General features: G+C 37.1%; 1 protein-coding gene across 2 annotated transcripts in view; it reads right to left on the bottom strand.

Annotated features, from left to right (window-relative positions):
* LOC105490436 (transient receptor potential cation channel subfamily M member 7) overlaps positions 1 to 24,207 on the bottom strand; it is a 118,497-nt gene that overhangs the window by 39,179 nt on the left and 55,111 nt on the right. For both annotated transcript variants that reach the window (XM_011756046.2, XM_071066858.1), the window contains exons 12-21: positions 22,744 to 22,878; positions 17,949 to 18,002; positions 12,770 to 12,910; positions 12,359 to 12,493; positions 11,206 to 11,486; positions 9,452 to 9,680; positions 8,181 to 8,336; positions 7,960 to 8,103; positions 5,273 to 5,401; positions 2,829 to 3,107 (exon numbers count right to left, since the gene is read on the bottom strand). In XM_011756046.2, the coding sequence (XP_011754348.2) occupies positions 2,829 to 3,107; positions 5,273 to 5,401; positions 7,960 to 8,103; positions 8,181 to 8,336; positions 9,452 to 9,680; positions 11,206 to 11,486; positions 12,359 to 12,493; positions 12,770 to 12,910; positions 17,949 to 18,002; positions 22,744 to 22,878 (1,683 nt within the window). The remainder of the gene's footprint in view (positions 1 to 2,828; positions 3,108 to 5,272; positions 5,402 to 7,959; positions 8,104 to 8,180; positions 8,337 to 9,451; positions 9,681 to 11,205; positions 11,487 to 12,358; positions 12,494 to 12,769; positions 12,911 to 17,948; positions 18,003 to 22,743; positions 22,879 to 24,207) is intronic.

Raw genomic sequence — 24,207 nt, 5'->3', positions numbered from 1 at the left:
GGATTATAAATCATGCTATTATAAAGACACATGCACACGTATGTTTATTGCGGCACTATTCACAATAACAAAGACTTGGAACCAACCCAAATGTCCATCAATGATAGACTGGATTAAGAAAATGTGGCACATATACACCATGGAATACTATGCAGCCACAAAAAAGGATGAGTTCATGTCCTTTGCAGGGACATGGATGCATCTGGAAACCATCATTCTGAGCAAACTATCGCAAGGACAGAAAACCAAACACCGCCTGTTCTCACTCATAGGCGGGAACTGAACAACGAGAACACTTGGACACAGGGCGGGGAACACCACACACCGGGGCCTGTCATGGGGTGGGGGTGGCGGGCAGGGAGAGGGATAGCATTAGGATAAATACCTAATGTAAATGATGATTAATGGGTGCAGCAAACTAACATGGCACATGTATACCTATGTAAATCCTACATATTTTCTAAACTCCTTTGAAATGCCATAATCTTTGTGAAAGCCTTCATGACAGAATTGGTTACTAGTTCTTCTATCTTCACATAACAATTTATCATATTTTTCAATAGCTACCTATCTGTTCACGTGTCTATATTTAAAGACTCAATTGTTGAGTTCCATGAGGATCTGGACCATGTCTTATTCATCTTTGTAGCCCCAGTTCAGTTTAACTCTTAACATATAATAGATACACAATGATGAAATAATGAACATTAGATCTAGAACAGTAACCATTATGAAACTTCCAAAGGGGGATGTACAGGGATGCTGGCACTAGGGGAAAACAGACAATGATGGAACAAATGACTAGCTGACAATGAGAAAGACATCCTAGCAGAGGGTGGTTTTAGAGAAGATCACAAATAAAGACTTCTGTACTTCCTAACTCTTCCATTTACATTACCATTAAAGTAACTAGACACCACTAAGTCACTAAATAACCTAATAAGCGTAAGAGCTACAACACCTTTTTTGCACGCTAAAACGTTAGGCTAAACCCAATTCTTCCAAAAAAATCTTAACTGCCCTATTTTTCCTTGAAATACCATAAGAATGCCAAAATGTGTGAATAATGAGAAACACTTTGATGTGAAAAACAGTACACTAGTAATTCTCAATTAAGAGGGGGAAGACACATTCTCTTAGAGGGGAAGAGTGTAGCGTGAAACTGCAAATATAATAAATTATATTTAGAAAACCTGAAAGTCTTGTTTTCAAGATGCAAAGATAATCTTGTGAGCTTAGTATGGTTACTCAAGAAATACTTAATTTAGAAGACTGTTTTTTTATTATTATACTTTAAGTTCTAGGGTACAAGTGCACAACGTGCTGGTTTGTTACATAAGTATACATGTGCCATGTTGGTGTGCTGCACCCATTAACTCGTCATTTACATTAGGTATATCTCCTAATGCTATCCCTCCCTGCTCCCCACAGCCCACGACAGGCCCCAGTGTGTGATGTTCCCCATTCCCCACCCTGTGTCCAAGTGTTCTCATTGTTCAATTCCCACCTATGAGTGAGAACATGTGGTGTTTGGTTTTCTGTCCTTGCGATAGTTTGCTCAGAATGATGGTTTCCAGCTTCATCCATGTCCCTACAAAGAACACGAACTCATCCTTTTTATGGCTGCATAGTATTCCATAGTGTATATATGCCACATTTTCTTAATCCAGTCTATCACTGATGGACATTTGGGTTGGTTCCAAGAGAAGACTTATTTTCTAAGATTAAGGGAGCATAAGAAACTCTACGAATAGCTTTTTATACTTCTTACAATGGGACAAATATTTTAAAATAATTGAGAAACAACATGTATTTTTAAAGCATATTTTGATAAAACTACTGTATATACTTATTTACGAGAAGTTTGAAACAAACACATGCATTCATATATGTCTTGAGGGATGGAAGGATGTACATTAAACTGTTAATAGTGAATGTCTCTGAATAGTGATTTTGTCTGCATTTGCTGAAATTTCCTAGGATGAACAGAAATTTCAGAATGAGGAATAGCAATAGCTATATTACAAATTTTGCCTTTTTCACCACTGAAAACCAAAAGGAATTATGGCAAGGAGTAGACCCAATATATTTTAGATTTAGTGTATAAAAAAATTACACATTTAACTTGACATCTAGATTTTAAAAAATAAAACCTGCCACTCAGATAAGACTAAGGAAAAGAGCAAATACTGGGCATACTGTATTAGGAAAAGATTAGGTATCCTGGATTTAACTTTTAAAAAATAGCCTGGGTCAGGCCAGGTGCAGTGGCTCATGCCTGTAATCCCAGCACTTTGGGAGGCTGAGGCGGGCAGATCATCTGAAGTCAGGAGTTTGGGACCAGCCTGACCAACATGGTGAAACCCTGTCTCTACTAAAAATACAAACATTAGCTGGGCATGGTGGCGCATGCCTGTAATCCCAGCTCCTCGGGTGGCTGAGGCAGGAGAATCGCTTGAACCTGGGAGGCAGAGGTTGCAGTGAGCCGAGATAGCGCCACTGCACTCCAGCCTGGGCGACGACAGAGTGAAATTCTGTCTCCAAAAAAAAAAAAGGCCTGGATCAGTAAAGACAGGAAAAAGGAGTTACCTACAGACATAAACCACAGATTGTATAGCTAACATTATCTTGCAAAGCACAAAATGGGTGTAGGGGATTGGGATTGAGCATGAGAAACTCTTAAGGAATGGTTGATTTGAAGTATGAGGCAAACAAACACAAAATAAAAGACATTCACTGGCTCAAATAAAACTATGTTAATAACATTTTTGTGATTTTTTAAAAAAATCAATAAACCCATGAGTATTATCAAACATCTCTCAACTTACCATTTTTCCAATCATCATTACATAAGGTCCTGCCTGTTGATTTACAGCTAGAAAATCTAGCAAACGCACATACCAAAATATTATGTTAAGACAGTAAATTAATCTTCCAGCCACAAAAACATGATTATCATATGCATTTGCAAAGTTCCATTTTGCTCCAAATCTTAGTCCAAATCCAATGAAGAAAGAAATTATGGCAATTGTATCACTGATGTTGAAGTAATCACTAAACCATACTTTAATCTTCTGGTTTACTTTCCCAGCTTCAGACATAAAGATCTAAAGGTTTAACAACAACAAAAAAAGTTTAATCAATTTATTCCTATTAAAACACATACAGCAATCAATTATAACATTACAGAGTTTCACATAGCATTTTATTTATTTATTAACTTATTTATTTTGAGACAGAGTCTCACTCTGTTGCCCAGGGTGGAGTGCAGTGCCGCAATCTCGGCTCACTGCAACCTGCGTCTCCCAGGTTCAAGAGATTCATCCAACTAAGAAGCTGAAAATGCAGATTGCAACCCACTTCGCTAGACCTGGATTGTAAAATACTTCTGCAAAATTGTTTTATTTCAAATTAAAGCAGCACCTGGATATCCTGGTAGTAGCTGCCAAACCTGCCTTCTTTGTAGGAAGTAAATAACTCAATGGTTTAAGTAGCTGTATTTATCTAACTTATTTAAAACATATGCCTCTTCTCCTGAATATATGAATTTTAAGAATTATCTTTCGAGAGGAATGGTAACACATTCACATCTTCAAAATTCATGGTGTATCATAAATACTGCAAAGTATCTGTTTCCCTCTTCTCCCTTAGCCAATTAATTACTCTTCCCACTAGAGGCAATCACTACTATTACTGTCTCATGAACACCTGCAGAACTATTTTATGAATATATATATTTTTAAATGCTTTGCAATTTGCTTTTATCATTTAATAAATCAATTTCTTTAAACATGCTGATAGAACAACATTTAATAAACATATGGACCATAACACTCAGAGGAATTTAAAATGCAAAATAAGCTATTTAATAAGAAATTCCTTCTGGTTCCAGTTGGTGTTTGGAAAAGAAAAAAAAAGAAGAAATTCTTATGATATCTAAGTGAGAGAGAAGTACTATGCCTTCTAATTATTTTTGCAATTTCTTCTATTCTCTAAATGCAAGGTAGAGACATGAAATAATTCAGAGGTACTTATGCAAGTATGTTATAAAACAATATTCATGGCCAGGCGCGGTGGCTCACGCCTATAATCCTAGCACTTTGGGAGGCCAAGGCAGGCGGATCATGAGGTCAGGAGTTCGAGATCAGCCTGACCAACATGGTGAAACCCTGTCTCTACTAAAAATACAAAAATTAGCCAGGCTTGGTGGCACGCACCTGTAATCCCAGCTACTAGGGAGGCTGAGGCAGAAGAATCGCTTGAACCCGGGAGGCGGAGGTTGCAGTGAGCTGAGATTGTGCCACTGCACTCCAGCCTGGGTGACAGAGGGAGACTCCATCTCAAAAAAAACAAAAAAACAAAAAATCAAAAAACAATATTCATGTAGTTACTACTTCAAAAACAAAGTATAAATATTAAGAAAAAGATTTTCTTCAAAATCAGGATATTAAAAATTTAAACTGAAAACTGAAAGACACAGGGATATAAATCTAAATGATGATTCAATGGCAGTATAGTACATTTTAGTAGGCAGTACAATATAAAAGCAAAATAAATACCTATTTATTTTATTTTTATTTTGAGATAGAGTCTCACTCTTTCGCCCAGGCTGGAGTGCAGTGGTGCAACCTCAGTTCACTGCAACCTCTGCCTCCCGGGTTCAAGTGATTCTCCTGCCTCAGTCTCCCAAGTAGCTGGGATTACAGGTGGCTGCCACCATGCCCAGCTAATTTTTGTATTTTTAGTAGAGATGGGGTTTCATCCTGTTGGCCAGACTGGTCTCGAACACCTGACCTCGAGTGATCTGCCCGCTTCAGCCTCCCAAAGTGCTGGGATTACAGGTGTGAGCCACTGTGCCTGGCCTAAAGACCTATTTATAACTTACCTACCTAATTGGCTAAATCAGGCAGGTAAAATAAAAGTCATTTAGCCAAGTATATTTAATACTTTTTGAAGAGTGACAGAGAGCAAATGTGAACATTCAGGAAATAAAACAAACAAAATATAGGCTACATTTTTATAGGCTACATTTCTGACACAAATCATTGTATTTGTAATGGCAACAAAGTATACAGCATACTCACTAATTCTCTATTCTTTTGCCATTCTTTTGCCATTATTTTGGGAACAGTAAAATTACACAGGTTCTACACTTCTACAATCTCATCACACACATAAACACACACATACCCACCCACGTATATACCCAAAACAAAACAGAAAATCTTCCATGTATACAGTAAATTATTGGTAGGAAAAATTAAAGACATACCTCACGGACTTTCTCAATGGCATAAGTAAAAATATACGCAATAACAATCCATTCTTGAACTGAAGGTAATTGTTCCATTTGTACAAGAACCACAAATGTATAAAGCATCAGAAATCCTAAATATGCCAACTAATGAAAAAGTAAAGGTTATATAAACACTGGTTACAAAATAAATCTCTTAATTATGAACATTTTCAACCACACACAAAAATAGACATTAAATGAACCTTTGTGAATTATCCCCTGGTTTCCCTTATTAAAATAGTTTTAGAAATATCTCTTTTTCAGCACAGACATTGCATTTACTGGAGTATAAATGGTCCTCAGAGTATAAACGTGTTGTTCTACAACTCAGTCAACCTTTAGAACATCCCATAGAAAGGATTTTGTAATCAGGTTTATGTTCTCAGCATATGCCACACAATTCTGCTTAACTCACACCTACAGTATCATCATATATTCAAATTACTGCAGAATTTCACCACCATAATCATCAAGGAACACATATTTCCTGCCTCCTTCCTCCCCCAACCAAACAGTATTCCTAAGAAAGACAACTGAGGCAGGGTGTGGTGGCTCACACATATAATCCCAGAACTTTGGGAAGCCAAGGCAGGTGGATCACCTAAGGTTAGGGGTTTGAGACTTGCCTGGCCAAGAGGTGAAACCCCGTCTCTACTGAAGAAAAAAAAAAAGTAGCCAGACATCATGGTGCATGCCTGCAATCCTAGCTACTCGGGAGGCTGAGGCACAAGAATTGCTTAAACCTGGGAGGTGGAGGTTGCAGTGAGCTGAGATCATGCCATTGTACTCCAGCCCGGGCAACAGAGCGAGACTCTGTCAAAAAAAAAAAAAAAAAAAAAAAAAAAGGAGAAAGAAAAGAAAAGAGAAAAGACAAGACAGATAGACAATTGGTATTTTCTTAGCTCCCAGGCACTAAAGTTGAACCCCAAAAAGTGGGAAAGATGTGAAAAGGCTTTGCCCCAGGTACAGAAACAGCCCACCTTTGACACTCTTTACAAAATAGGTTATAGAGAGGTGATAAAGTTTATGTTTAAAAACATGTGAGTCTTTATTTCATTTCAGAGGAAAACCCACACTTATTGACCCTTGAAAAATTATGGGTAACAATCCTCTCATCTCTATCTTGTCTCCATCAGTCCTAGAGTAGGTCATATCCTTGATTTGATTATCTATAACAGGCTAGGGAAGTAAACTGCAGTAAAGAAAGAAAAGAGAAATTCCTGTAGTCACCCATACTGGCTATTTTAACGTAGCCATTCACATGAATGCAAATGTAAGAAAACTGCCCTATTTTCATTAGTGGAGACAGAATTTGGAGATTAGATCAGATAACTGATATTTGCAATTTCAGCCTCTGAATAGGAAGGAACAAGAACATTTTCACATAGAGATGTAAGGAAATGTTAATGGTCACATTTGGGTGAAAAAGTAATCGCCAAAGAAACAGATTCTTATTGATGAAAATGAAAAAATCTCCAAACAACAAAGTTAAAAACATCTTAATTAAGAATTTTCCGATGAAGACGAGTTAAGAACTCATTTACTCAGTCCCTGGTTAAAAGTAGGGGCTAATCTCATTTACTGTATCACCTGTTCCTTCAGGTTGGTCCATCACTAGGAAAAGCAGCACCAGCAAGATAGCCAACTAATATTTCCTAGTGCTCATTCTCCACACAAAACAACCAAAACACATAAACACCTACATTTCAACCAAAATAACAGATGAGTCCATCCTTGTATGGACATATGCTCTTTATCTGCTGTCAAATCAATTTTTCCATAAAGCAAGAGAAAAGCCAATTATATGGAAGGTAATCAAGCATACACTTTAATACGATTAAAGAAATAAGCCACAGATAAATAAAACCATATAAATGATCTGGATTACTTTTCATCATCATCAGTTAACACTGCCAACAGGTTTATTTCAGACTTTTATGTATTATAAAATTATAATACAAAAAATTTTATAAGACAAAAAAATTTTATAATACAAAAAAAACTTTTATAATACAAAAAAAAAAAGTATCAGAATCTCTTTTGGTCCATCTTTTTTTTTTTTTTTTTTTTTTTTTTTTTGAGACGGAGTCTCGCTCTGTCGCCGGGGCTGGAGCGCAGTGGCCGGATCTCAGCTCACTGCAAGCTCCGCCTCCCGGGTTTACGCCATTCTCCTGCCTCAGCCTCCTGTGTAGCTGGGACTACAGGCGCCCGCCACCTCGCCCGGCTAGTTTTTTGTATTTTTTTAGTAGAGACGGGGTTTCACCGTGTTCGCCAGGATGGTCTCGATCTCCTGACCTCGTGATCCGCCCGTCTCGGCCTCCCAAAGTGCTGGGATTACAGGCTTGAGCCACCGCGCCCGGCCGGTCCATCTTTTATCATTAATTTTACTAGTTGATTAGTATTTGCTACCAACTTACAAAGGCCAATGGTTATCACATATTTGTTAAGTATATTTTTGGTTCCAATTAGAACTGAAATTTGTTAGTGTTTATCACTCTAGATGACAATTTAAATGAAACTAAGGCAAATGTATCACTCTTTTAAATGTGAAATGCCTTTTCAGTGATCTAAGTTATATCAAGATTAGTATGGATTCTGAACCAGTGGTCCCCCCCAAAGCCTATCTCTTAAAAACATTATGCTCGTGTAATTTAAAAACATACCGTGTTAAACCAGAATTTTACAATTGGTGCATGATAAAAGGCATAAAACTTTCGTGTGATTGGAAGCTTTTTTGATTTTATTTGTATCTCCATCTCATTCTTTCCTTCATTACTATCCAAAATCCGTACTTCTTTAAACACTTCCTAAAATTAAAAAAAATTTTTTTTGTACAATTATTCAGAACAAATTTCTGTTTACTTTAAAATGTTTTCCTGCTTACCATGGGGATCTCTTCTGTTATGTTCTGAAAGTTGTTTTCGCTGTCATCCATTGTCATCTGATGAGCATCTTGAGATTGTGGGATATGGGACATTTCAGCCTTAGTTTTATATTCTAGCAGTAATATGGCAGGTGGAACTAAAATGCTTAGTATGACCTAAATTTTTAGAAACATAATTTTGCATTTTAAAATTAATGACCTTCAAGAATATAATAAAGAAAAATAAAAGATATTAAATATCTTATGATGATTAGCCATTTTGCCCCAGTAGTGGAGAGAAAAAAACAAAAAATTCATTTTTTACTTACATGTTGTATTTAAAGAGGCCCAAGTTTTGAAGAGTAACAAAACATTTGATTATTATGATAATAAGGGTATAGGATAGATTTAATAATTATTATAGACTTGTCCTTTAAATAAAATCAGATTACAATTTGTTCAGAAAACACATTTTCTTTACACAAAATTCAAACCTTATAAAGGTGCTATGTCCTTAATTTTATCCTAAATCTCTTTGCAAGTGTTCCATGTCATAACATGATTACTCAGCTTGTGCCTCTATAAACAAAAAGGTTTATTTCTAAAATTTTACTTATTACTTGCAAAATCCCAAAGCATGAAGAAATTGTAATTGCGTAACAGGGTTTCTGTTGGTTATTCAGTGGCCTGTGGTTAAAACTGCCTGATTTCTGACTCCTACATTTCTGCACCTTATTTAAAAAGATGTAAGAGAACAAAAAGCAAAGTTAAAAGCAGTATGTATCACCATGACAAAACCTGAAGTACATGTCATTTTACCCAAATTTTTAAAGATATAAACGGGCCACATGTATATACTTATCTATAAGTATAACCTGGGTATATGAATATACTCATTCAATATACTTTAAGTAACTTAAAAGTAACAGATTATTAAATTAGTAGATAGGTCTTGAATTTCAGAATTTGGGAATAATCCTTTCATAAAGTAGTAACTTTTTTCAAGGCTGCTCAGGGCCATAATCTCCAGTATTTCCCATTTGTTCCCCTTCTAGCTCAAAAAGAGGCCATAATCATTATACACACCTGAAAAGGATTCAAAAGTAAAGAAGAGGAGGAAAAAAGAAGCCCATTATACCACTTGGGATGAAATGCCAATCATCCTTCTTGCTCCCTCTATAACCCCCACCATTACCCTCACACATCAAGGCATTTTACTACACATTTAGACTAATTCCTCTGTTCTTTTTATCTTATCATACACTTTATATCAAATTATTTCTAAAGTATACCTTGTACCAGGAATTTTTCCTCATATTCAGCCTTCCCATCCACATATCAGATAACAACATTTGTGTACAGGTGTGGGCTACAAAAGGTCTAAGTCTTGAAGAAACTGCTAACTTAAGGCAGGTTGAATTACTCCAGTTCTTCAGTTCATAAGTGAGCAATTTCATAGCCATGGTTTCATCTTGTCTGAAGGACTGTTCTAATAATTCAACGGCCAACTGACCAAAATCACTATAAAAAGATAAAAGCCAAAATATACTCAGATTAACAAACTGCAATTTTAAGCCACTATTCTTATATACATTAACACTTTCTACCTTTTAATATTCTCACACACACTTACAGAATTATGAGGCATTAAAACCATAACTGTTTTCAGACATCTACATCTATTCACAAAATATTAAAATATGTCGCATTATGTACAAGACTGAAAAGGTGAATCCAGAGCACTTTCTCCCAGTCCTAGAAATCAAACTATAATCTCGAAGGCAATCAAAACTGACAATGCTACAATGCTCTGTTCAAAAAAGTTTATGCAGTATTTCAAACACAGAAAACAGTTGGTACCTGGTAAAGAGGAAGAACAATGTGACTAGGGACTAACCTAATTATGAGAAACATCTGAATTTTGAAGTTCCACTAAGTAACCATAGGATCCCTGTTAAGAGTTATTTTCAGTAACAGTTGGTCACTGTCCTCTAAAGACCCCACTTGGGAAGCGGGAGGTCTTAGTATATATTAGAAAACTTCTACAAACTACATTTCCAGTTTAATATTTCAATACTGCCCCCCCCAAGTAAACTGTAAATTTTTATGAACTATGTCGTTATTCTATGTATGTACTTCTAGTTTCTGAAGTGCCTCCCAGTTGAATTCAGTCTATTTTCTTATAACACAGCTCCAACCTCACTTCCGCCCTTTCCTTACCAATTCAAATGGAACTTTCTAATCCAATTGCTACTATTTGCAAAAATTAAAATGACTTCTGGCATTTCTTCTTTCTTTTGAGATAGGGTCTACCCTGTCACCCAGGCTGGAGTGCAGTGGCATGATCACAGCTCACTGCAGTCTCAATCTCCCAGGCTCAAGTGATCCTCAGCCTCCTGAGTAGCTGGGACCACAGACAAGTGCCACCACACCCAGCTAATTTTTAAATTTCATGTAGAGACGGGGTCTGCCTATGTTGCCCAAGCTGCATTTCTTCTTTCTTGCTGAAATATTTAATTCTTGGGTTGTAAATATAATAACCTCTTTTTCATAGAGGCAGAAAGTTTCTTTCTGAATTAAAAAATATATACACTTCAATAATTTTCTGTCAATTGTACCAGTAAGATTATACATATAAATACATCACCGTTAAGTACGTGGCACTGTAACAGCCACTCAAACAATATCTACTTTGAATTTTTAAAATGTTTTCAAATAGGCTGGGCGCAGTGGCTCAAGCCTGTAATCCCAGCACTTTGGGAGGCCAAGATGGGTGGATCACGAGGTCAGGAGATCAAGACCATCCTGGCGAACATGGTGAAACCCCGTCTCTACTAAAAAATACAAAAAACTAGCCGGGCGAGGTGGCGGGTGCCTGTAGTCCCAGCTACTCAGGAGGCTGAGGCAGGAGAATGGCGTAAACCCGGGAGGCGGAGCTTGCAGTGAGGGGAGATCCGGCCACTGCACTCCAGCCTGGGCAACAGAGCGAGACTCCGTCTCAAAAAAAAAAAAAAAAAATGTTTTCAAATAATAAAATATCACTTACTTGGAATACTGTTTCAGTTCTTCTGAAGTATCATCTACCAGGTCACTCTGCTTTGCTTCATATGCCATTGAACGATAGATCTTACAGGCAACTAATGCTTTAGCCATTGATTCTTCACCATGTTGCCATAAAAAACGGGCCATGACCTGCCTCTTCATAAGGCAAGCCCAAATTAAAAGTTCATTAAGTGGATAAGGAAAGCGCTTGGTTTCTGGATCATCAATGTCTACAATTTCATCTTTGGTTCTTTTCTTCTTTCCTTCTTCCACAACTGTATCAATCTTCCAGGGAAAATAAAGTTATAAAGATCATTATAATAAGGCCATATGAAATTTATGTCACTGAAAATTTTAGTAAAATATCCTTTACATTATTCAGCTCCATAAAACTGCACATAATAGCATAAATTTTATAAACTGGATTTTTATTATAGCTCATAATTCATTTTATGAAAATGTTATTTTAACAGAAATGTCTTTGCAATAAACATTTCCCAAAATTTAAGGGCCTAAATATTTCAACTAATATTCTAATAGAACATAATTTTAATAAAGGGTTAGATAACATTTTTGTCATACATGTTCTTAATCAAGTATAACTGGAATGAAAGGAGTCAGGTAACCATTTATTAAAACATTTTAATTTGGTTATCATCATAGCTAAATATGAAAATGTAGGCTGGGTGCAGTGGCTCATGCCTGTAATCCTAGCACTTTGGGAGGCTGAGGCGGGTGGATCACAAGGTCAAGAGATCAAGACCATCCTGGCCAACATGGTGAAACCCCATCTCTACCAAAAATACAAAAAATTAGCCGGTGTGGTGGCGGGTGCCTGTAGTGCCAGCTACTTGGGAAGCTGAGGCAGGAGAATCACTTGAACTCGGGAGGCGGAGGTTGCAGTGAGCCAAGATTGAACCAAGGCACTCCAGCCTGGTGACAGAGCAAGACTCCATCTCAAAAAAAAAAAAAAAGTAACAGAATCATTAACTTATAATTAATATCTCTGTGTATGAGAAAATGACAATTCTAAGACATACCCAAAAATGAAAGGTAATTCTTACTAAATCCAATTAGGTTTTTTTGTTTAATAATACTAAGTAATTTAGAAAGAAGAAAATAAAAACCCAGAAAGAATAATATTTAAATAAATTTACCTTTGGTCGGTAGGGCTGTGCTGTCTTAATGAAATGGTTATGCCTCATTTTTTCCTTTTTATCTGCCCTATTGCCAAAAGATTCATGACTCTTTCGCAACTGAGGAGTGCTGCTGGAGGTATTTCGGCCAGACCTCTGAAAATGAGCTCTTATTAGCTTTTACAGATTTAAACATGCTGACATGTTATAAAAATTCAAGAATCAATTTATATACGTGTGCAAATGTGTTTATGTATAAACAAAGTATGACTGGTTTAGGATTTTCATGACAAAATATTTCTAATTACTCTTAGTTGAAAATCTTCAATTTTATGACAGTGTTACTTTCTCCATTCTAATGTTAATTCTTAACATTTAAAGTGCATTTAATGTTAAAGCACATATATGGATTTCCCCCCAAATTTTACATACCCGATTATTTCCACCAAGACTATTATATATTAATCGAAAACGTTTCCTAGTATAGGTGCATCTGTAGGTTCCTCCCATGAGATATTCAATAACAAGTCCTATATCAATTAGAGTGATCTTATATCCTGGAGGAAGATTTCCCTAGAAACAAAACATGTTTTAAATAGATCAGATAGCATCTCTCAATATTGCCATGCCCTGCCTAGGAACAGGCCTACTCTCCAAAATGACAAATGTTTACTTTGTATAAGCAGCAAGGGTCAGGTGCAGTGGCTCACGCCTGTAATCCCAACACTCTGGGAGGCCAAGGTGGGTGAATTACCTGAGGTCAGGAGTTCGAGATCAGCCTGACCAACATGATGAAACCCCGTCTCTACTAAAACTACAAAAACATTGGCCAGGCAAGCTAGCACGTGTCTGCAGTTCCAGCTACTCAGGAGGCTGAGGCAGGAGAATCGCTTGAACTCGGGAGGCGGAAGTTGCAGTGAGCCAATATTGTGCCACTGCACTCCAGCCTGGGAGACAGAGCAAGACTTGGTCTCAAACAAACAACAAAAAAAGCAGCAGCAGCAGCAGCAGCAAGGGTTGCCAGCAGCTATCTTTACAGAAGGAGATGTTTGTTTCTCTATTTGTTCTGTAAAAATATGGGATTCTGAAGTTCTGAGGTCTCAAAGGTGTGCCTTGAGACAGGAGTATGACCTAAAGCAGGAAGATAACAATTTCATCTCTCTATTGCCCCAATACTTCACACATAAGATGGAGGCTGGGTGCAGTGGCTCAGGCCTATAATCCCAGCACTTTGGGAGGCTGAGGCAGGCGGATCACCTGAGGTCGGGAGTTCCAGACCAGCCTGGCCAACATGGAGAGACCCGGTCTCTACGAAAAATACAAGAGCAAGACTCTGTCTCAAAAAAAAAAAAAAAAAAAAGAGACAATGGAAATGCTAATTGGCCAACTATTCCATTTTCATTGTGATATACATAAAAAATTGCATTTTTTGGCAAAAATAATGCTGTGTTATATTTCCAGACTGGCCCAGAAATACATGTAAATATTTTTTAACCAAAATTATACTGGCGATATTATAGGTTTTTATAGTGTTGTCTAGGAATTAACTATCACTTGCAACATTGTTTAAAGCTAAGATTTCATTTTCCCATGGCAATTTACAAATGCACTTTTGAAACATACACCATTTGTGAGTTTGGAAAGATGGCCTGTTTAAAAATTTAAAAACTGGTTAATTTCATTAAATAATCTTAAAGGGATTTAATCATCAGATAATTTGTATTTATTAACTAATTCTGCCCTCCTACCATTACCATTTTTTTTATTTCCCTGATTATAATGTCATGAACTTTTTTTTTTTTTTTTTTAATGTCTGTATTTTTACTATCTTGGTTTCACTGGGCACGGTGGCTCACGCCTGTAATCCTAGCACTTTGGGAGGCTGAGGGGGTGGATCACCTGAGGTCAGGAGTTTGAGATCATCCTGGCCAACATGGTGAATCCCCATCTCTACTAAAAATACAAAAATTAGCTAGGTGTGGTGCAGGGCACATGTAATCCCAGCTACTCAGGAGGCTGAAGCAGAAAAATTGCTTGAACCCAGGATGCGAAGGCTGCAGTGAGCCAAGATCGCATCATTGCACTCTACTATGGGCAACAAAGGCGAAACTCCGTCTCAAAAATAAATAAATAAATAAATAAATAAAATCTTGTTTTCATCTGTGAAATTTCTAATTTCTAGATAGCTATATCCTTTAAATATCTAATTTGAAAATAAATCAAAATACATATTTCCATCTTGAATACATGATTTTTGGTTTTAACTCAAGCAGCCTCAAAATATTCTGATTGAGAATGTCACCTATGATACTTGTCAATATTATTTATTAAAAATGACAAATGCCATTATATGAACTCACTTGAATAAGAAATATTTAAATTAGGTAAAATAATGTGAATTATCTATCAAATATCATGACGATCAAGTTCTCAAACTATACTAAGCCATAAAACTCTTTACCAATGTGAATCAAAATATTCAATTACTGCCTTTACTTCAGGATTTATCACTTACAGAAATCAAAAAATAGGGCTTATTATCATAGCCACCAATGTAACAACAATGTATACAAATTCTCAGATTTGTTTCCAAACTTTTAACTACCATAATTCTTAGAAACATGGTCTTAAGGTCTCCCCCATTACTTAAGATTTCTAGGGGAAGGAGAGGAAATTTTAATTATTTAAAAAGACCAAATCAAACTGATGTGAAATGACCAGAATAGGCAAATCATTAGATTAATAGTTATCCTAGGAGGGGGATGGAAGTGGGGAGTAGAGAAGGAGAAGAAATGAGGAGTGACCGCTAAAGGGTACAGGGTAACTTTTCGAAGTATTATAAATGCTCTAAAGTTAGACTGTGGCAATGGTTGCACAACTCTGTGAATAAGTCAAAAAAGTATGCTTTTTTTTTTTTTTTGAGACAAAGGATCTTGCTGTGTTGTCCAGGCTGGAGTGCAATGGCACAATCTCAGCTTGCAGCAACCTCCGCTTCCCAGGTTCAAGCAATTCTTCTGCCTCAGCCTCCTGAGTAGCTGGGACTACAGGCACATGCCACCACGCCTGGCTAATTTTTGTATTTTTAGTAGAGACAAGGTTTCACTATTTTGGCTAGGCTGTTCTTGAACTCCTGACCTCAAGCCACCACGCCTGGCCAATATACACTTTAAATGAACGAATTTTGTAATTTGTGAAATACTTTCAATAAAGCTATAAAGAAAAGCACATGTGGGCTGGGCGTAATGGCTCACACCTGTAATCCCAGCAGTTTGGGAGGCCGAGGTGGGTGGATCACCTGAGGTCAGGGGTTCGAGACCAGCCTGGCCAACATGATGAAACCCCATCTCTACAAAAAAAATAATAACAATAATAAATAAATAAATAAGCCGGGTGTGGTGGCACGCACCTGTAGTGCCAGCTACTTGGGAGGCTGATAGGAGAACTGCTTGAACCTGAGAGGCAGTGGGTGCAGTGAACCAAGATCGTGCCATTGCACTCCAACCTGGGCAACAGACCAAGACTCCATCTCAAAAAAAACAAAATCAGCCAGGCGTGGTGGCAGACACCTGCAATCCTAGCTATTCAAGAGGCTGAGGCAGGAGAATCACTTGAACCCGGGAGACGGAGGTTGCAGTGAGCCGAGATCGCGCCACCGTACTCCAGCCTGGGCAAGAAAGGGCAAAACTTCATTTCCAAAAAAAAATTTTTTTAATATAAAATGTCTCGGTTCTTCCTATGGGATAGTTTAGTATTAAATCAGTTACAAAATAATGAAAATGAAAACAGAAAATGACATTTTTAAAAAACATCCTCAAGGCTGTTAAAAATGACATTTCTAATGTCATTCTTTTAAGACAGGGCCTTGATGTGTACCCAGACTGGAGTACAGTGGCTCAATGACAGCTCACTGCGGGCTCAAGTGATCCTCCCTCAGTGCCCCCCACACCCCCACCAATCATTTGGGACTTACAGGCAGGTGACAACATGCCAGGCTAATTTTTAATTTTTTTGTAGAGACAAGGTCTCGCTTTGTTGCCCAGGCTGGTCTCGAACACTTTCTCTCTGGCGATCCTCCCACCTCAGACTACCAAAGTGCTGGTATTACGGGTATGAGCCACCAGGCCTGGCCTTCGATGTGTTTAATAATGCACTCATATTAAGTAGCAAATAAAAGCTGAAATAAATAATTCTAAACAAAATTTAAGTTTAGAAACTTAGAAGATATTTTAACCAAATAAATATAAATACTATTTTATCAAGGAAAACAAAACTGTATTGAACACCAATATAAATGGCTATAAAAGTGGTGATAAATGTTTAAAACTTTTAGTTCACAAACAATCCTGATAGGAGAGAAGAGGAATAAGGGTACATCAATTTAGTGGCCACAGAACAGCCTGAGATCATGAGAGTGTTATACATTCATCACTACCAATACTAGATTTTGTTTTACTTTTAAAAATGTTAAAGCGATTTATATATATTTAGGGTTACAAGTATAGATTTCTTACATGCATGTGTTATGTAGTGGTGAAGACTAGGCTTTCAGTGTACCTATTACCTGAATGGAGAATAGTGTACCCACAGGTAAATTGTTCAACCCTCACCCCCCAACCCAACCTCCCACCTTTTGTTAAGTCTCCAGTGTCTATCATTCCACTCTATGTCCACAGGTACCCATTGTTTAGCTCCAACTTATAAGTGAAAACGTGGTATTTGACTAAGTTATTTCACTTAGGATAATGAACCTCTAGTTCCATTCACATTGCCACAAAGGACATGATTTCATTCTTTTGTATGGCTGAGTAGAAACACTACATTTTTTTTTTAAGGGGAGAGAGCTTTTCAGTATTTCTACTGGCAATTTTTTTTAAGGGGAGAGAGCTTTTCAGCATTTTTACTGGCAAAGTCTGCCATTAAGATCATGACCCTGTCCTCAATTTCCTTATTCAGTATCCTTTACATTCGGACAATTTGCTAAGGAACAAATTTCTGCTGAAGATAGAGGAAAAAAGATACATTCTATCAACAGTCTTTCTTTTATGAACCAATGAGCTTTATACATCATATTCTATCTTGGATGACCAGAAGCTCAATAGCTTTTTTTTTTTTTTTTTTTTAAAGACAGAGTCTCACTCTGTTCCCAGGCTGGAATGCAATGGCAAGATCATGGCTCATGGCAGCCTCCACCTCCTGGCCTCAAGCAATCCTCCCACCTCAGCCTCCCGAGTAGCTGGTACTACAGGTGTGCACCACCATGCCCAGGTAATTTTTTTAACTTTTTGTAGAGATGTGATTTCAGCATGCTGCCCAGGCTGGTCTCGAACTCCTGGGCTCAAGCAATCCACCAGTCTCAACCTGCCGAAATGCTGGGATTACAGGTTTGAGCCTCCCATGCCTGGCAGTGGTCTTAATTTCATAAATTCTCTTTTTTTCTTGTTTTCTGATACATTATGCTCTTTACTCCTCTCTTACCACAAATTCAGCCCATATTTTATCTTGTTCTGTAAACTAATTTTATTGGTATTTCCAAATGCTTTAAAAAAAAAAAAGATGAAATATAAATGATTTTTTAAAATAACATTTTTCAAAAGCAAAAATAATCTTTTACCTGTTTGACGTCTCGAACAAGATGAAACAGCATTGGATTAGTTGGACCTTGTTTCTTTAGGGAGAAAAAGTTACAGCAAACTATTATTTTTCTTCTAAAATAATTTAAAGTTTACAGGATTTTTGAGAACCTCCTTATATAAATTACACTGTTTTGGAGTTATTTCCTTAAGTTCTATTCATAAAGTAGAACAACAAAGAATTGTCACGTTTACTGCCAAAAAACAAATAATCTTAGAGTATCACTAAAATGATATTCTTTTTTGTTTCATAAAAGTCATGTCAACACTGCAACTTTACAACTGTACCTTAAATTTAAATTTACATTTATTTCATTGATAATGGTGCTGTACAATACCTTTCTTCTTGTTAAAATGTCTGTTCCTCTGTTCCATCACTAATAAAGTCATATAGAGACTTTAAATATTCTGAGTAACAAGTCTTTTAACATAAGCTTGTCCAACCTGTAGCCCACGGGCTGCATACAGCCCAAGAAGGCTTTGAATGCGGCCCAGCACAAATTTGTAAACTTTCCTAAAACATTGAGTTTTTTTCCAATTTTTTTTTTTTAAGCTCATCAGCTATCATTAGTATATTTTATGTATGGCCCAAGACAATTCTTCTTCCAATGTGGCTCAGGAAAGCCAAAAGATTGGACATCCCTGATTTAACATTTATATATGCCATAATTTTGCCATTATCTTACTTCTCTTAATATATAATGTTAGAGTGGACTAATCGCAAGTTCTACCTTTCTAGTAATCTCATTTTGATGGCAGTCTGTATTTTGAAAAAATAGCCAAGTATCTATTCTCCTCGACCAAGAAGGAAGTAAATGGCTCAAAAAGACCTGAGGTAGTCATTTGACCCGTCTGAAATTTAATGCAATGAATTCCAGGTGACACAAATCAAGAGACTTCTAAATACTTTAAATCCTATTGTTTAAAAGAATTATCAAATGGGATTTAATGCCACCCGCGTATTGATATTTTATATGGTAAGTTATTATAGTAATCAACTCAATCTACTTTTTTATTTCGATCACATCTACTTTGTAAAATGTTTTAAAATTTAACTGGGTGCACCTACCATTATTTCTTTTTTTTTTTTGAGATGGAATCTCGCTCTGTCGCCCAGGCTGGACTGCAGAGGTGCAATCTCGGCTCACTGCAAGCTCCGCCTCCTGGGTTCACGCCATTCTCCTGCCTCAGCCTCCCAAGTAGCTGGGACTACAGGTGCCCGCTGCTACCACGCCCTGCTAACTTTTTTGTATTTTCAGTAGAGACGGGGTTTCACTGTGTTAGCCAGGATGGTCTCCTGCCTCAGCCTCCCAAAGTGCTGGGATTACAGGCATGAGCTACCGCACCCGGCCATCTACCATTATTTCTTTGGAGAAAAAGTTATTTTGTTTTCTATTCCTGGCTTTCAAATTCTATATAATATCTAAGATGACTACAATTGACATTGCATATAAATTATACTTTACTTTGCTCTGTCTTCTTTTTACAATATTTATTTAGGGCCGGGCACGGTGGCTCAAGCCTGTAATCTCAGCACTTTGGGAGGCCGAGGCGGGTGGATCACCTGAGGTTGGGAGTTCGAGACCAGCCTGACCAACACGGAGAAACCCCGTCTCTACTGAAAAAACACAAAATTAGCCCAGTGTGGTGGCGCATGCCTGTAATCCCACCTACTCGGGAGGCTGAGGCAGAAGAATCGCTTGAACCCGGGAGGCGGAGGTTGTGGTGAGCCGAGATCACGCCACTGTGCTCCAGCCTGGGCAACAAGAGTGAAACTCCATCCCCCAAAAAATAAAAAATTTTAAAAAAAACAACAACAATATTTATTTAGTCTATCCACTCAGGGGCTAAGTACTCTCTGCCAATTCTCCCCCACAGGTTAACTTTTTAAAATAAGAGTTTCTTCTAAGTTAGTAAGAAGCATCTCATATTTTGGGAGTATTGGGGAATTTCACTGCATTTTTCTCCAACGGTATATAATCATATGCAAAGGCACTTAGAATTTTTTAAATTCTATTTTATCCTACTCTATTAAATGTTTATCCATTAAAAATAAACTGTTAGTAAATAATAAATGTACTTTAACATAGTAATTCTCAAAGTGTGACCTGGGGACACCTGAGGCCCCCATGATTCCTTTGGGAGTTCCATGAGATCAAGACTTTTTTCCTAATCATATTAAAATTGTATTTGTATTGTTTCATTCTTATTCTCTCCGTGTTTGGTGAAGTTTTCCAGAAGCTTTCTGATGTGTGATATTGTGAGATTAAATTCAGAAGCAAATATGAGAATCCAGCTGCTTTTATAAGGCTAGACTTTAAAGACATTTGCAAAAATGTTTTCCTCTCCTCAGCAATTTTTCTGTTTTCTTTAAAAATAAAAACATAGCAGGCTGGGCGCGGTGGCTCATGCCTGTAATCCCAGCACTTTGGCAGGTCGAGGCGGGTGGATCACCTTAGATCAGGAGTTCAAGACCAGCCTGGCCAACATGATGAAACCTCATCACTACTAAAAACACAAAAATTAGCCGGGTGTGGTGGTGGGCATTTCTAATCCTAGCTACTCGGGAGGCTGAGGCAGGAGAATCACTTGAATCTGGGACGTGGAGGTTGCAGTGAGCTGAGATTGTGCCATTGCACTCCAGCCTGGATGACGAGAGCAAAACTCCGTCTCAAAAAAAAATAAAAATAAAAACGTATCAGGCAGAAGGTGCTAATTTAAGAAAAAAGAAATACAAATAACAAATATTTATGTTAACATAGGATAAGGTTAGAAATTTTAAGTAAACATAATTGCTACTTTAATAAAAACAAATATTTTTTAAAACTCGCATTTTTACATTCTAAAATACCAACACACATAAACAAAACCTCTTTAGAAAAGCTCTCTGAAGTTCTTGATAATTTTAATGTAAAGGAACCCTGAAATTAAAAAGTTTGAGAACCACTACTTTATCATGTTGCAAGCCCTTAAATGTTTTAAAACTTCATCAATAATTGATGCTAAAAGTAACTACAGTATTTTCTTAAGACCTTTGAGTTACATAATTTAAAAATTACTTGCCTTGCTAATGGGATCAATGTTTATTTTTATTATTTTACACTGCTTTATATTTCAGGGATAAACCTTACTACAGCACAATGAATAATCCTTTTAATTTTTACATCTATCCACTAGGGACAGTAAAATGTCAACAAAGTTCAATGCAAATGTGCTATGCACTATTAAAAGAAAATAATGGAGGCTGGGCCTGGTGGCTCATGCCTGTAATCCCAGAACTTTGGGAGGCTGAGGCAGGCGGATCACCTGAAGCTGGGAGTTCAAGACCAGCCTGGTCAACATGGTAAAACCCCATTTCTACTAAAAATACAAAAATTAGCTGGGCATGGTGGCGCACACCTGTAATCTCAGCTACTCAGGAGGCTGAGGCAGGAAAATTGCTTGAACCCGGGAGGCAGAGGTTGCAGTGAGCCCAGATCGTGCCACTGCACTCCAGCCTGGGCGACAGAGTGAGATTCTGTCTCAAAAAAAGAAAAAAATGGGAGAAAATAAGATATAATACCTACTTTAAAGAAATTTACAATCCAAAGGGAAAGACCTAATAATTGTACTTAACTATGACATCAAGCTTCATGGAACCAGTGGCATGCATTTGAGCTAAGTTCTAAGCAATGAACATTTCAATAAACGGGTTATTAGTTGGAAGCAAAACAGACCAGCACTGTGAAAACAGCAAATGCTTTTTTAAAAAAAGTTTGTATTTTTGGCTGGGTGCTGTGGCTCATGCCTGTAATCCCAGCACTTTGGGAGACTGAGGCGGGCAGATTATGACGTCAAGAGACCAAGACCATCCTGGCCAACATGGTGAAACGTCGACTGTACTAAAAATACAAAAATTAGCTGGGTGCGGTGGCACATGCCTGTAGTCCCAGCTACTTGGGAGGCTGAGGCAGGAGAATCACTTGAAACAGGGAGGTGGAGTTTGCAGAGAGCCAAGATGGCGCCACTGCACTCCAGCCTGGCGACAGAGCGAGACTCCATCTAATAAAAAAAAAAAAAAGTTTTTATTTTTAGTAAATAGTAGGTAGACATTTACCATCTTATTGCCGCCGTTCCCCTCTCCCCCAGATTTGTGGAGCAATAAAAAGGCCAAGTGAGAAAAGTAGCTGGGGCAATATATGAAGATCTTTGAAAATCAAGTTAAGGATTTGGGTAGTAAATTCATATTCATCAGAAAACCACTAAGAAGGGTAGTATATCTTCAATGCTAATGATAATAAAAATTTGGAATAAAATGAGTAAGTCTTTGTGACAAGAATAATAAGTTTTCAGGAGTCCTTTACCAAAAAAATGAAAACAGTATGTAAGCTAAAAGGGGTATACCATGAGGTCAAACAATGAATGTAAAAAAAGAGCAAAAAGCAATGCATAATTCCTCCATTAGACAACAGAGTCAAAAGAAACATAATCACCCTATAATTAAGAAGTTGATCCTATAGTTTTAAAAAGGGGTGAGGGGAGGGAAAGGGAGACAGATAGGAAAGAGAGGTAGGCTTAATAGCCCTATGTGAGTATGGTGACAGGGAATGGGTTCTAAAAACAAGGAAAGGGTTCCAGACTGTAATACAACCAATCCATACTAAGACTGGCTATAATTTTTTCATATAACCGAGGAAGACATTAAGGGTTTTATCAATAGGAACAGCTATATTCAGGTAAAGTAACATTTCCCAAAAGATAAAATGTAGTCAATAAAGAATTTTAACGTAGACTTACAGTGTTGTAAAGTTCTTCCAGTCTTGGAATGGTAAGGAATTTATGCATGCTTACTCCATTTTCAATAAGAAGTTTTACAAATGCAACTCTATCCATTACAAGAGCATCAAGCATAGCTTGTTCCAAGGATCCAACCTAGGAGTATCAAATTTAATAAGTATATAGTTCACATATTCTAATTATACAAACACTTTTAAATGTTAAGTCCTTAGGATTTATATTTAATTTGTTCCCAACAGTTTTAGAACAAAATTAGAAAGATGCAACACAGTAAAAAGCTAGTAAGACTTTAGGTGTTGAGGGAATAGATTAAAAGACCTCTCTAGAACAACATTTCTTAAAGAATATTCCACAAACACTACTTCTGTAGGAGAATAAATGTTACATGGGGGAAAAAACAGAATCCATCATCAATTAAATCTCGGGAAAGAATACCTTAAAGCAATGCTCTCGGTGTTTAGGGAAGGTTTTGTGGTAAGGATTATTTCAATAATTGAGTGCTGTTACTAACATTTAATGGGTAGGGTCAAGGGACATCAGAAATCAAGCAATATGCTGGAGAATTCTACTCAGAAACTATCCCGCATCCCACACAACTTTTTATTATCCTGTTAGATGTTCATGAGTGAAAAACCAGTAATTCTGCCTTACAAATGAACACTAAGTATTTCATCATGGTTTTTGTTCTACAATGAATTTTCCAAAAATACAACCACCAGATAAGTCAGGCAAGATTGTACTTAGTTTTCTTCAGAACTTTAAAAGAAATCATTCATCATTAGGGAAAAGAAATCACTTGACAGCAGTACAACTTATGTCATTTGTGCTTAATATAACACATCTGTATCATTCAGCATTTGTAGCAGTCCTTTATATATTAAAGCCTATTTTATAGACTTCAACAGACTTTCAAATCAAATACTGGTAAATCAGTAGAGACACAAAATGTAGGTATTTCACTGAGTTTTATTAATATTGTTTTAATATAGTCTGTATATTTTTTAATATTTTGTATATTTCTGTGTATTTTTAAAAATTTAGTACCACATTACTAAAAACATCTTTGTGGCAAAAATCAATACAAAACCACTGGTTTTTTTACCCATTATTTTCCAATCTTATTCTATCTTCAGAGGTTTAACACACAACTACACAACTTCTCTAGAGGAACTTGTATTACCATTTCTTTCTCCAATCTATCTTCAATTTACATCACCTAGCAAGGATATAGTCTTCATGATATTTTCAGTATATACTTTCCATTTTTTCAGACGGGGTCTCATTCTGTCACCCAGTGGCACAATCATAGCTCACTGCAGCCTCAAACTCAGGGGTTCAAGGGATGTTCCCACCTCAGCCTCCCGCGTAGCTAAGAACTACAGGTGTGCACCCCTGTACCTGCCTTTTTTCTTTTTCTTTTATTTTTTTAAATAGGGACAGGTCTCAAACTCCTGGCCTCAAGTG

This window comes from Macaca nemestrina, chromosome 7 (assembly GCF_043159975.1).
Source record: "Macaca nemestrina isolate mMacNem1 chromosome 7, mMacNem.hap1, whole genome shotgun sequence".
Classification (NCBI taxonomy): Eukaryota; Metazoa; Chordata; class Mammalia; order Primates; family Cercopithecidae; genus Macaca; species Macaca nemestrina.
Note: the sequence above shows the minus strand (reverse complement) of the source record. Positions and strands in the feature narration are given on the sequence as shown.